Source organism: Anarhichas minor, unplaced genomic scaffold (genome assembly GCF_050575085.1).
Source record: "Anarhichas minor isolate MPS153535 unplaced genomic scaffold, ASM5057508v1 ptg000042l, whole genome shotgun sequence".
Lineage (NCBI taxonomy): Eukaryota > Metazoa > Chordata > Actinopteri > Perciformes > Anarhichadidae > Anarhichas > Anarhichas minor.
In genome coordinates, this window is record NW_027466488.1 from 10528416 (window position 1) to 10540432 (window position 12017).

The following is a 12017-nucleotide window of genomic DNA, read 5'->3' on the forward strand; positions in this document are numbered from 1 at the left end:
AGGCACTACCTGGCCAAACTGTCTCTCGCTGGATGGGGTGAGTGCTGCAAGAGTGCCTATTCCGTTTTACTAATGACACCAGTAACTCATCGGTAAGTATCAAAGAGCTTGTCAATATCTTATTTAGTTTTCAAGATGTTAACCGATGAACTTCAGAAGGACGTGGCTCAGCACATAGACCAAAACTTCCAGGTCATGTCCACAAGAGTACCTGAAACGTACCCCTGAAAGGTTGACCACTACAGGGCACTTCAAATGCAGAAACAAAAACGAGCGTAGCACAACACAAATCAGACTATTTATCAGAAATTCTTTGTCAAATCAATAAAAAAAACTCGAAGGATGTGTGGCATGACAAAGTTCAAACTAGTTCCAAAACCGTGCCTGGCCCTGGGTTTGTCCAAACATCACCAAACCTGCTGGATATTTTTAATGAAGCTGCTGAAAGCACGTCCCCGATTGTCAAGAAATATGACCAGCAAAACTTTGAGCGTGCAATCACTGAAAGGTTTTTCACAGTGACACAAGTGTGTGATCGGTCTCACTCGGCCTCACCTAGCTGAAGTGACTTTGCTCAGACTAGTGAAGCCCAAAACCCGTTTTCTGCCACCTGCGCCTTTGAATTTTGTCTATTGAGCTGCTTCCTTCGTGTTTTTCGGAGAAAGTTTCCTGCCGTCAAACTCTGTTGTCGCCTCACTGGAAATGTCTTGACGTGATGTCATATTGTGCGCACTTGATGTGGAAAAAGTCCATCAGGAGCAGGTTGTGTCTTTAAACCTATCTTCCACCTCAGCGCATGAATTACCGCGATGTTGAGCGGTGTGTGTTTGTGTGATTCTCAGGGATCCCTGGTGTCATCGTGGCGGTCTCTTTGGGAGTGAAAGACTTTAAACAGTTTTATGGAGTCACACAAATGAGGGTGGCTGATACTAACCAAACCAACGCCATGTAAGTGATTACTACCTGCTGCTGGCAAGCTGAGGGAAATAATAAATTCTCACTCGAATAACAATCCAAACCCTTTACAAAATGAATAATAATCACAATCCATCATTTGTATACTTTGTATGCTCATACAGTGTTTGTGTTACAGGGTTTTTCCCATTTTCACACATGGTTTTTCACAATTTTGCTTATGGTTATACACATATATGATTTATATACATAAACATCTCCTGACGTGCTGTATATCACATACAAAATGTATTGTGTATTTATAGCTTTCTATCAAAAGTGTATGAAAGAGGCCTTAAAATTATAATCTTTACTAATTTGGTCACACCCCTGTTATGGTGGTAAAATCAAGGTGGTTTACATCAATAAAAACAGTAACGTGTGAGTGAGTGAAGACAATTAAATACCGCAAACGAATGGCGGACTCCGCCACTAACAAGGAAAACTATTATACAGAGAAGTAATGAGAGACTATAAATACACTGAATGGCTACTGCTGAACAAATACCCCCCATATATAGTATCAAAAACTGTGCTTGATTTCATGAAAAAAATGGATGGATTGTAGCTTTAAACATTTAAGATCACGTTATTTTATTTATTTATCATTATGTTCAGGCGCTCTACTGCATGTCCCCCTGCATTATCGGTGAAACTATATTCTGACAGTCCATCGGGTTCCCCGTCTGTCCCACAGCTGCTGGATCACGGATGACTCCTTCTTCTACTCCCTGAACCTGGTGTATTTCACCCTCATCTTCATCTTCAACATTGGCATACTGATAGCAGTGGCCTCCAACGTCTGCAAGATGAAACGGGTGTTCAGGAGCAGCTCGAGGCCCGGAGCAGGGGCCGAGGGAGCGAATCAGGGGGACCCCTTGAGGTTCGGTGAGACCTGCAGGAGTGGCCTCACCGTTATGGGTCTCACCTGCTTGTTGGGGACCACCTGGGGCCTGGCCTTCCTGGGCTCAGGATACGTCAACTACCCCATCCTCTACCTCTTCTGCATCCTCAACTCTACACAAGGTCTGCTGCCCGTTCTGTTCCTCTCTGTTCAAAGGTTCTTTAACCTGTCTACGTGTTGACGGGTTCGTCTTTGTCAGATATATTCTCTTGTAACGCCACTCACGGTTTTAATACGTCTCTTTGTCAAGGTTTCTTTATTTTCCTGTGGATCTGTCTGGCAGCCAAGAAGCAGAGGAAGAGAGACATGGAGGAGAGAATGACTTCCACTCCTGTGAAGACTTCAGGAGTCAAATTTGAGTAGACTGCTATTAGTCCACGGCCCAATCCCAATGTCCTCACTCACAGACTTCGATGCGCGTTCCCGCAAAGTCCATTAAGGGTTTAGTTCTGTCCCAGTGTCAAATCCTCGACTGTTTATGGGCTCTCTCGCAGACATTTTGAGACATTGAGTTACCCACAATTTATAGCAATGTGACGTCAGACACAAGGTTACCAGTGGAAGCATGGAGACGTAAGAAAAAAAAGGTAAACAAAGAGGACGGCATCTGGGTGTTCAGCCTGGCAAATTACATTTACACAAACCCATTAGGGATTAATTAAAGATGGAACATAAAAGCACATGAAATCAGAGATTACATTACACAACTTTATTCATCGAACATTTCTTTTCATTTTGTTATTAAAGCCGTTTTGACAAAAAAAGTTGTAAATCTATTATTTGACAAATAACCCATCTAAAAAGAAATGCCCACGATTGTACATAACATGTGATGTTGCCCTCCCTGAGGGTTCAGTGTTTAAGGCCTTAGGGGGACACTGCGTTTGGGCCTAGGTGATAAAGCCCTAATCATTGATAGCACAGCAACGGAAACTCCCACATGTAACCCTCCTAACGTGTTATCTTGAAAATTCCCTGGACTTTTGATGTAAACATTGTTTTCTGTAACTTCAAAAGTGTGTGTCGCTTTAAGTGTGATTTAAGTAAAGCTGTATCCTTACTGTAGAATATTGTACATGTGTTTCTGAATAAAGTCGAAATACATCAGAATAGAGCAACAGTCCCATGTTGCTATTTGTGTGTGGTTTACAGTCCTCGAAATCTTGGAATTATTCAAAAAACTTCTTAATGATCCTGTGAGTTGCACATGTCTGCTGCCAGCTGTGGAAGAACATAATGTGGTTGCAGTCTGAGTTTCGCTTCCCCAGCAAGCTACAAGTGTCAGTACTTGTTGACCATTGTGACTTAACATTTTTTTTACTTCTTGCGTAGGTTCAAAGGAAAACTGTAACATTTAGAAATTTCCTCTTTTCTCTAAGCTCTTTCCTCTAACCTTGGAGATTTAGTCATAGTATGAACAATCATTCACATTGTAAATGGTGGAGGTTTTATTCTCTCTCTCTCTCTCTCTCTCTCTCTCTCTCTCTCTCTCTCTCTCTCTCTCTCTCTCTCTCTCTCTCTCTCTCAGTGATAATTCAGTACCACTAATTTATAAATCAATGTGACATTTTGCTCTCTCATGAGCAACATCGGTGAGATTTCCGATGAAAAGGCGCGTCATGTCTCACTTCTGGTCCATGTGAGCTGTACACCCCCAGCTCCGCCACCACCATGTGATATATGTAGATGTGAAACTCCCTGGTCATCAAGCAGAAACCTCAAGCATGTAGAACCCGGCTGTGCATGGAACAGTCACATCATCTGTGTGTGTGTGTGAGGAACGGCGAGACGCAATGTGGATTTCTCTCTTTCCCCTCACACTCGTGTGGCTGTCTACGACCCAAGCTTCTGGTGAGTTTATTGAGTTTTTTTTGGGCTTCCCTGAGTACGTAGTGATCAAAATATGCCCGAAAATTTCTCTTTCATTTTTCCTTCTCTGTCACCCGGACAGATCCCTGTGAAAACGTCCTCGTCGACTGTATGTCGAAATATGTCCCCTGGACCAGGTAAGCCACACTCTTCAGCTGACACTAAAGAACACATGTGGCTGTTCCCTGTTGTCTAATGAATGCTCTGACATTCCCTAAAACATAATAATAAATGATCATAACATACAATAATGCTGTTGGAGTCACCAGGTTGTCAGCTTTTTAGGAACCAAAAGCACATGACTGTGTATATCTCTGTTTATACCACAGTGTTAGGAAATGGCTGTGTGTTGTAATCATAGGAATAATGTCAAAGGACAAAAGACAACGTATTTGTTTTGTTTCTCAACCTAAAATCAATAGTTATTCATGTTTATGTATCTGTCTAGATTGCTGAAATGTGTGAAATATGCGTTACAGCTGCTATGAGGATAGAATTACAAGCTGTGTGGTAAAAAGACGTTTTCCAATGCCGAACTTCATTCATCGGAGGGTGAGCTGGACGCAAGAGGTGAGGTCATATTTTTGGGCTCCCAGCTGTTGTATCACTTGGCTCTCAAACAATCGGAAGTTGTGCTAAGCGGGGTTCAGGGCGTCTGGCTTCACTGTGTCGTCTCTTCCATAAATGAAAAAAAAATTATTTTGTTTTGTGTTGTAATTCTTAGGCGAATGAGACTCCTACTCTTCAACACAGGGTTCAAATCTCATCGTCAGCTCTCCAGAGAAGCAGAGGAGCGTCTCAGGAGGAGGTGCTGCTGGTGGCCACTGTGATCAACAGCACTTTCTTCAAGGTCAGTAGCTCTGAAGGTCAAACATTTCACTGCAGACCTCTTTTTTTGACATTTTTGGAAGCTTTGGGAAATGAAAAGCGGCTGCAGTTCAGGAATTCAGTTCCTGTTTTTGTACAGCGACCTCTACTTCAAAGAAATAGTTCACCCAAAAACCACAACAACAAAAGTATAAATTGTGTACAGCACTCACGTCCCCAGGCTCTCCTTGGGACCAGGAAGAAGGGTCAAACGGTGTTAAGAAGAGAGGAAGAATAACCGCACATCAGTGCAAATAGACTTCAACATACGACGTGCTAAACAAAGCATCATGGGATTATCCTTCCTGTGAAGGAATTTGGACAGATTCCTAAATGGGAAATGCTTTGTTAAGCAAAAAATGTCATGTTTAGATTCCCATTAGTCCACAAATGGATACAAGACGTTTGGATAATGCTCCACATGAATTTTTAAAAAAGGTTTTGCGGATGTTCTATTCCCTTTTTCTTCCGTCTCGCTGTCTCATTGGGACTCCGTTGATCCGTCTGTTTGCACTGATGTGCTTCCATTTGTCGGGGCGCTCCGCTCTCCTTAATGCCATTCGACAGAAACGTTTTTCTTGGACCAAGAAGAGCCGAGGGAAGTGAGTGTTACAATGCAATTCATATTGTTTTTGGGGTGGGCTATTCCTTTAAGTTAGCACCCTTCAGTAAGATTATACAAGCTAGTATTTTCCCCTTTATGCTGATTTGCATCGATTTCCATGAACTCACAGTCGGCCATCAATGAAATGGTCGATTGAAGAAGCTGATTCAAATCTGATTGACCACACAACAGTGTTAAGGCCATGTGTCTTCTCTGTCACCTCTCTCTGTCATTGCAGCTGAGTCCCCCCCTTCAGGGAACAGGACGCAGGAGACGCATCACACTAGACAGGCCCAGTCCAAGGACTGTTCTGGGGGGGTTAGTCCTGGCAGTGAGGGCGGGGAACCATCCTGTCAGGGACCTCTCACAAGCCATCAAACTAACCTTCAAACACAACAAACAGGTAGAAGAACAAAAGCAGCTGTGAGGGCATCCCAGTTGGAGAATGTATCATTCTGCTTTCCTCTGTTTTTGAATACAGTTATTTTTTTTAAAGTTTCAGGTGGGGACTGGGGCTTGTGTGTTTTGGCAGGAGTCACCGCTTAACGATGGAACAGGTAGGCTACACATGGCGGCCTACAGTCTTTTTTGCTCTTCATTGAAAAGATGATTTACACTGTATCATATGTGCGCGTGTGTGTTTCTAGGTTATTGGAACACAAGCGGCTGTGATACCAGCAACAATGGAAGTGAATTCATTTGCAGCTGCAACCACCTGAGCTTCTTCGCTGTGCTTGTGGTAAAATAATAATTTTCCACCATCAGCCACATACCACTTAACGTGACACAGACCTGAAAGACGTCATTTGGAACTGTTTGAAAAAGGGGCAGGGACTTTCAGAGAAAAACACACGAGCATTATTGTTTCCTACATGTTTCCGTGTGATATGTGATTCCGCGATTATCGCGTGATCTTGTGATATCTCGAGAATCCATCTGCAGTGCAAGGTAACGTGCAAATAAATTTGCCTTTAAAGGATGTCTTCATAAACACAAGCGTGTATGGAATGGATTAAACAGTGAGTTCAGATGCTCCAATGTGAGCCACAAACTTGTGTACAGTAAGCAAACTGTCAATTCAGCCTGAGTTACCGCACAACAATCTCAGAACCCATTGGCTATCGCTCTGGCGACGAGAAGGGGAGCAAGGGGGGATATTTCTGATGGTCCGGTGAAGCCAGCGAATATTCAGGCCAACACTTCCTTTTCCGTGCGCTGCTCATTGTTTACAGTCCGATCAGCAACTTAAGATGCACGACTGGAGTTGGAGTTGGGAGATAACATGGGGCATGGGGCGACTGTGGCTAAGTGGTAGTGCAGGGTCGTCCTTCAATCAGAGGATCGGCGGTTCGATCCCCAGCTCTGCTAGTCCATGTTGATGTGTCCTTGGGCAAGACACTTAATCCGAAATTGCTCCCGCAGGCTGTTCCTGCGGTGCATGAATGGTATGAATGTTAGATAGTCCTGATGGGCCCCTGTTAAAGTCGGAAGATTAGAAAAGCGCTATACAAGTACTTACCATTTATGAACGGACAAGCTAATTTTAAACCAATAAAAAGCTTAGTCTTCGTCAGGATTCCGAGATTTACAGTTTGGCCAATGAGTTCTCCATCTTTTGCTCTGCGCATGGACTGTTTACCTGCATTCAACCAGAGCCTGCTCAAACGTGATTGGTCAATACCACTCGGACTCCAAACCAAAACCAGATAGATTCCAATATCAAAATCTTGTCCAGTCGCCTACAGAGTCCACATTAGAATACAGAATCTATTTATAGAGATTAACCACACTGATCTTCTCTCAGTCGCTGAATGATTATCGGCTGTCATTGTTTGAAAGTACATTTTTGTCCCTTTGGGAACTAAATTGTCATTCTGGTTTCTATCAGAGTGGAGCACAAGTTTTAACACAATTTCCAGAAAAAAGGCAAAAGAAATTAATAGCCGCCACTTCAGCCAAACTTTATTTTTTGTGTGATATAGCTGCCTTTTTTTGAAAGCGCGCAGATTGAAAATGCATACAAAAACAGGTGGATAGAAACATACTTCATATAGGCATAGAGTTTTATTTAAGACACATCTAAATCAATATCTACAATATATCTACTGAAGAGGATTCTAAGCTTCTGAATTTAAACGACATTTTAAATTGAATTTATAAACCATGTTTTTCCCTTCCAGAACCCTGCGCTATCAGTGGATGAAAGTGATGCTGTGAACCTTAGCTATATCACCTACATTGGATCAGCACTCTCCATCTTCTTCACAGTCATCAGCTTGATCATCTATATATGTCTGCAGTGAGTTTGACTTAAAATTATGATTCCCACGCGTCTAGAGTGAATTATATTAAGATACCATAAAATATCTTTAATGTTTTGTTCAACCAAATGACGTAAGGAATTTCTGTCACAAAAGTGAAGCAATACGTGGCTGTTACTGTTAGTGTGTGTTACTATTCATTTCTTCTATGTTTTGTCATACTGATGTACTTTGACCAATGTTGTTTCACTTTATACATCTGGTACGTCTTGCTTGGTCAAGATAGATCTGAACAAGAATAGTGCACACACTCAAATACCAAAAACACATGTACTAAAAAAAAGAGTGAACGTAAAAAAGTATGCCCTTTGAAGTGCATGCCTACAATGTGCAACTTGCTCAAAGGTATGCAAAATGGGTGTAAGCCATAATTTCAACATATGTATTGCACTTTTCCAGTGTAGTGGCAGCTTATTTTACCATCCTTCTTGCAGGCTGTAAAGGGTTCTGACTCGCGTTGACTACCATGTCCAACTTACGCTCTCTTGCAGGCTAAACTTTTCTTGCTAGCTGTCCAATGATGAGGCTCGTAGCTCGTAGTTAAAAGTAGTTTTATTCCATGTCAACAAAAAATGAACAAAATCCTTATGCAATGAATGGAGTACCATTCATTGCATAAGAAACCATATAGCCATTCATGCTCGCTATAACTAAAAAGTCTATAATCTGCAGTCAGAAAAATTGTTGCTCCACATCCTGCTCCATCAAAGCCTAACTAGCACTGAAACCTACTTAAAGGAGTCAACTAAAAATGATCCAACAGCAGGACAGAATAGAGGAGCCTTTATCTCAATAGGGCAAAAACATACGTGACCACTTACCTTTTAACTATATTATATGGTAAACATTGTAAAGGGCGTAACACACATTACTTTAGCAATAAACATAAAATACAAAAAACCGTTAAGAATACAAAATGGCTCTTACAGCCAGAGTTAAAGAGACTTGGAGATAGTGTTGCATAGTGTATGCTGCAGAAGTTTGTCATGCTACATCAAGGGTCAAACAGGCTCTGTGGTTGATCTAATTTCCTGTCAAGCTCCAAACAGGAAAGAACTGTAATAGAACCGACTGCAACACTATGAAGCGGCCCAGTAAGCAGTCGGCCTGCACCACATTCAAGCAGTAGCTATAAGCTAACATCTGAACTGTTTGGGTGAGATACGTGGGCCACATATAGTACTGCATCTGCAGAAGAGGCAATACAAAAATGATCGTAATAAACCTTTTCCCTTTCAGACGGCGGCGTCCCGAGAAGGCTATCGGCGTGCATTTGCAACTAACCGGAGCGCTGCTCTGCCTCCACCTCAGCTTCCTGCTGTGCTGCTTCTGGGTGTGGCAGCTGAACGAGAAAGAGGACGACTGGGTTTGCCGGGGTCTGGGTCTCCTTTTGCACTGGTCCCTGCTGGCCACCTTCACCTGGACGGCTCTGGAGGGATTCCACCTCTACCTCCTCCTAGTTCGAGTCTTCAACATCTACATCAGGAGATACCTGCTCAAACTCAGCTTGGTGGGATGGGGTGAGTGGAGCCTGGTTGAGACGGTGCAAAAAAAAAACTGAGTAAACAGCTTAAACGACTATTTATGATTTATTGTGCAACTACAATAAAAACTCCAGTTATTTTTTAAATGAGAATATTAGTGGCTAACAGCCATGTAAATACTTAAAACAAATTGTTTAGTCAGTATACAAAGTCCTTTACTCATGTTTTCACATTTTAGAGCAATTTCAAGAAGTTACACGTTGGAGTTTTTTTTTTTACCACTAAGGCTGCAGAGCAATGAGGTTCCAGTGAATCCAGGCGGCAAACTCCGGTTCTGCTGAGTGAAGCCAATGCGGAAATGTCTTAAAACGTGCATTATCTCTACTGACCAGCAGGGGGCGACTCCTCCGGTTGCAAAATGAGATAAAATGATTTTCTATGAGAAAATGACTCTACTTCTCTCTTGATTTATTACCTCAGTAAACATTGTAAACATGAGTTTATGGTCTCAATCTCTAGTTTCGAGTCTTCAATACAGCATGATGTTCATTTAGTAAATGATGGTCCATTTAGAGTCAAATAGACCATAAAGCAAAGTATGCTTTAGGGCGGGGCTTACTGTGATTGACAGGTCTCTGCCACTTCACTCCTCCACATTCCAAATATCTTAACTTTTGTTTATTGGTGGCAAATAATACAACATGGCAACGGCTGTAAGCCAAGATGCCGACGGTGAAGTCGCCGAACTCGAGTCTTCAAAACATCAGTCCACAAATCAATGAGTGACATCAAGATGACCACGTCCACTTCTTATATACAGTCTACAGTTGAATCTCCTGTTGTAGCATGCACACACGGTATCATGATGAAGTCAGGATTGCCAACTTGGCGAAGCAGGCAGCAGGGCTTCAGACCCCAAAGGCCCCACATGCATTGTGTGTCAGTAGTTTCATTACTTGCATGAAATGTAATATACCATTTGGCCACTCAGAGGCAGCAGAAACAAGCCGTAAAGTTACATATTTTTACATTTTAAATTGATATGCTTGGTTTCCTATTAATTTCTGCTGATTGCTGGTGATAGAGCTGTTGATGCCACTGTAAAAAGCAGCGATGCAATAAGAGGAAAAGAGGACTTTTTTGGTCTTTGAATGTAGTAAAAAAACGACAGGCCATCTTGAGATTCGGATCTGTCCAGCTGTGAAGTAAAATCGGGCCAGGGGCTAAGAGTGGGGGCGCAGTCGACCATTTCTCACTACCTACCTCACATTTTCAGGATCGCACACAGACTCTCAACGTGAAAGCAATTGTAGCCACACGCTGTCACGGGCTGGTATATATTCTGTTGTTCTGTCTGTGTGCACGCAGGCATATTTAACCATAGTCGAGGCTTGTTAAAGGAACCTCCGTATCCGTCTTGTCTTTATGCAGGTCTCCCAACACTGATTGCAGTGGTTTGTGGGATTTCAGGTGTTTATGGAAAATACAGTCTGGAACTGAGGGACGCTGACAACCGCAATTCAACAGCGGAGATGTAAGAAACCAAGAACCATTGCTACGATTTTAAGTATTCAACCACACGGGAGGTTTGGATTCTTGTCAAATACATACAGCGTTATTCCTCAGAGGGTATTTGGAATTCAAAGTTAACTTTGATGTAAATAAAAATGTTTTGTAATAACCTGCAGATGCTGGATGAGCAGCCACAGGCTTTCGGTCAGCTTCGTCACTACCGTGGCCTTCCCATGCCTGGTGATATTGTGCAATTCCTGCATGCTGGGGCTGGTGGTGTTTAAGCTCTGGGGGCTGAGGGCGGGCCGTGGAGGCGCTGAAAGCGGTGGTGACTCGAAGAAGATGACCAGAGAAAAATGGATGAAGTTATGGAAAGACTGTGCCACAGTGCTGGGCCTCAGCTGCGTGCTGGGTTTACCTTGGGGGTTAGCGAGCACCACCTACATCTCCCTCTCTGGGATCTACGTGTTCACGATACTAAACTCCCTACAGGGTGAGTACGTGCATGACCCTCCTAACAAGTATCCATCCAGCTTTTTTTATTTGTTGGCAGGATTCACAGCTTTTCTGATCATTCTTCCTAGGTGTATTCATGTTCCTGTGGTCCTTGGCGCTGTCCTGCAAGTCTCGGTCTGACAACAACTCCTCCGTCAGAGACCCGTCCACTCAGAAAGTGATGACAACCAGTTTCAATAACTAATATTCACAGCGACCAGTGTGTTAGTGGTCGCCTATATTAGGTGCTTACTGGCCTCCAGTCATATATAAGACATTAAATGACAATAACTTAATCATGTCATGTAACTTCTTGAAATTAAGTTTGCATAGGCAAACATGCATCATGAACCCCTTCTAATTATTTATTGTTGTGACAGTTATGAAACGTATGGTTACAGTAATAACAATTTTATTAATAAAAGTATTATTAACTCTGCCAGGTGGGAATTGCTCGCATATGTGCGTACGCGCTTCTGTGAGTGAGTGAGCGAGTGAGTGTCTGTGTCTGTCCACAGCTAATCTTGAATTCCACTGCAGCAAACCGCATACTATTTTGGGTGCATGCGCAAGGACCTCACGTGGTTGAGGTGACTGGCACTTCCTCAAAACACCTTTTATTGCCTGTTTTATTCTGCCACTGAGTGCCTGCTGACTCCACACTTCCTACTCTCAACCCGCCCCCCAGGCCGGTAGAGACACAGTGGGTGAGGGAACCCACTGTGCAGGAACAGATCCTTACTTGGTTTATCTGTTCTGTGAAAAAATCATTGCGTTCTCTTTTATTGGTTTTGTGAATTGTCAGTGTTCGCCTTAGAGTGCTTTTGTAGTTTGTTGACATTTCTGCTTTGTTTATTTATCCATTGTTGAGTTCACAGGCTTTTTTTTAAATATGTACAAAAGATTAAAAAAATGTAGCAACTTCTGACATATCTTGTAAAGACACTTATTTCAGCTAAAACCAATGCTGTTTACGTTGCATGTGCTGCTCGTGCACATACAACCTG

The 12017-nt window shown here is 42.6% G+C and overlaps 1 protein-coding gene across 2 annotated transcripts; it reads left to right on the forward strand.

The window, feature by feature from the left end:
• Nucleotides 1-3589: 3589 nt before the first annotated feature.
• On the forward strand, nt 3590-11938 carry adgrg3 (adhesion G protein-coupled receptor G3). Of its 2 annotated transcripts, XM_076109880.1 has the most exons (12): nt 3590-3709; nt 3810-3864; nt 4207-4297; nt 4452-4577; nt 5437-5601; nt 5695-5755; nt 5846-5937; nt 7379-7497; nt 8759-9039; nt 10435-10537; nt 10692-11008; nt 11100-11938. In XM_076109880.1, exons 1-12 carry the CDS (start codon nt 3652-3654, stop codon nt 11213-11215), a joined length of 1584 nt encoding a protein of 527 aa, XP_075965995.1. In that variant the 5' UTR covers nt 3590-3651; the 3' UTR covers nt 11216-11938. The 2 variants fall into 2 exon arrangements, with proteins under 2 accessions (XP_075965995.1, XP_075965994.1); XM_076109879.1 differs by having other exon boundaries at nt 10692-11938.
• The last annotated feature ends 79 nt before the right edge of the window (nt 11939-12017 follow it).

Bases quoted from the DNA above. Each gene is read 5' to 3' on its own strand.
- adgrg3 (XM_076109879.1), top strand. From the start codon at position 3,652: ATGTGGATTTCTCTCTTTCCCCTCACACTCGTGTGGCTGTCTACGACC. The intron at 4,578-5,436 runs GTCAGTAGCTCT...CTGTCATTGCAG, and splicing joins TCAACAGCACTTTCTTCAAG to CTGAGTCCCCCCCTTCAGGG. The intron at 5,756-5,845 runs GTAGGCTACACA...GTGTGTTTCTAG, and splicing joins ACCGCTTAACGATGGAACAG to GTTATTGGAACACAAGCGGC.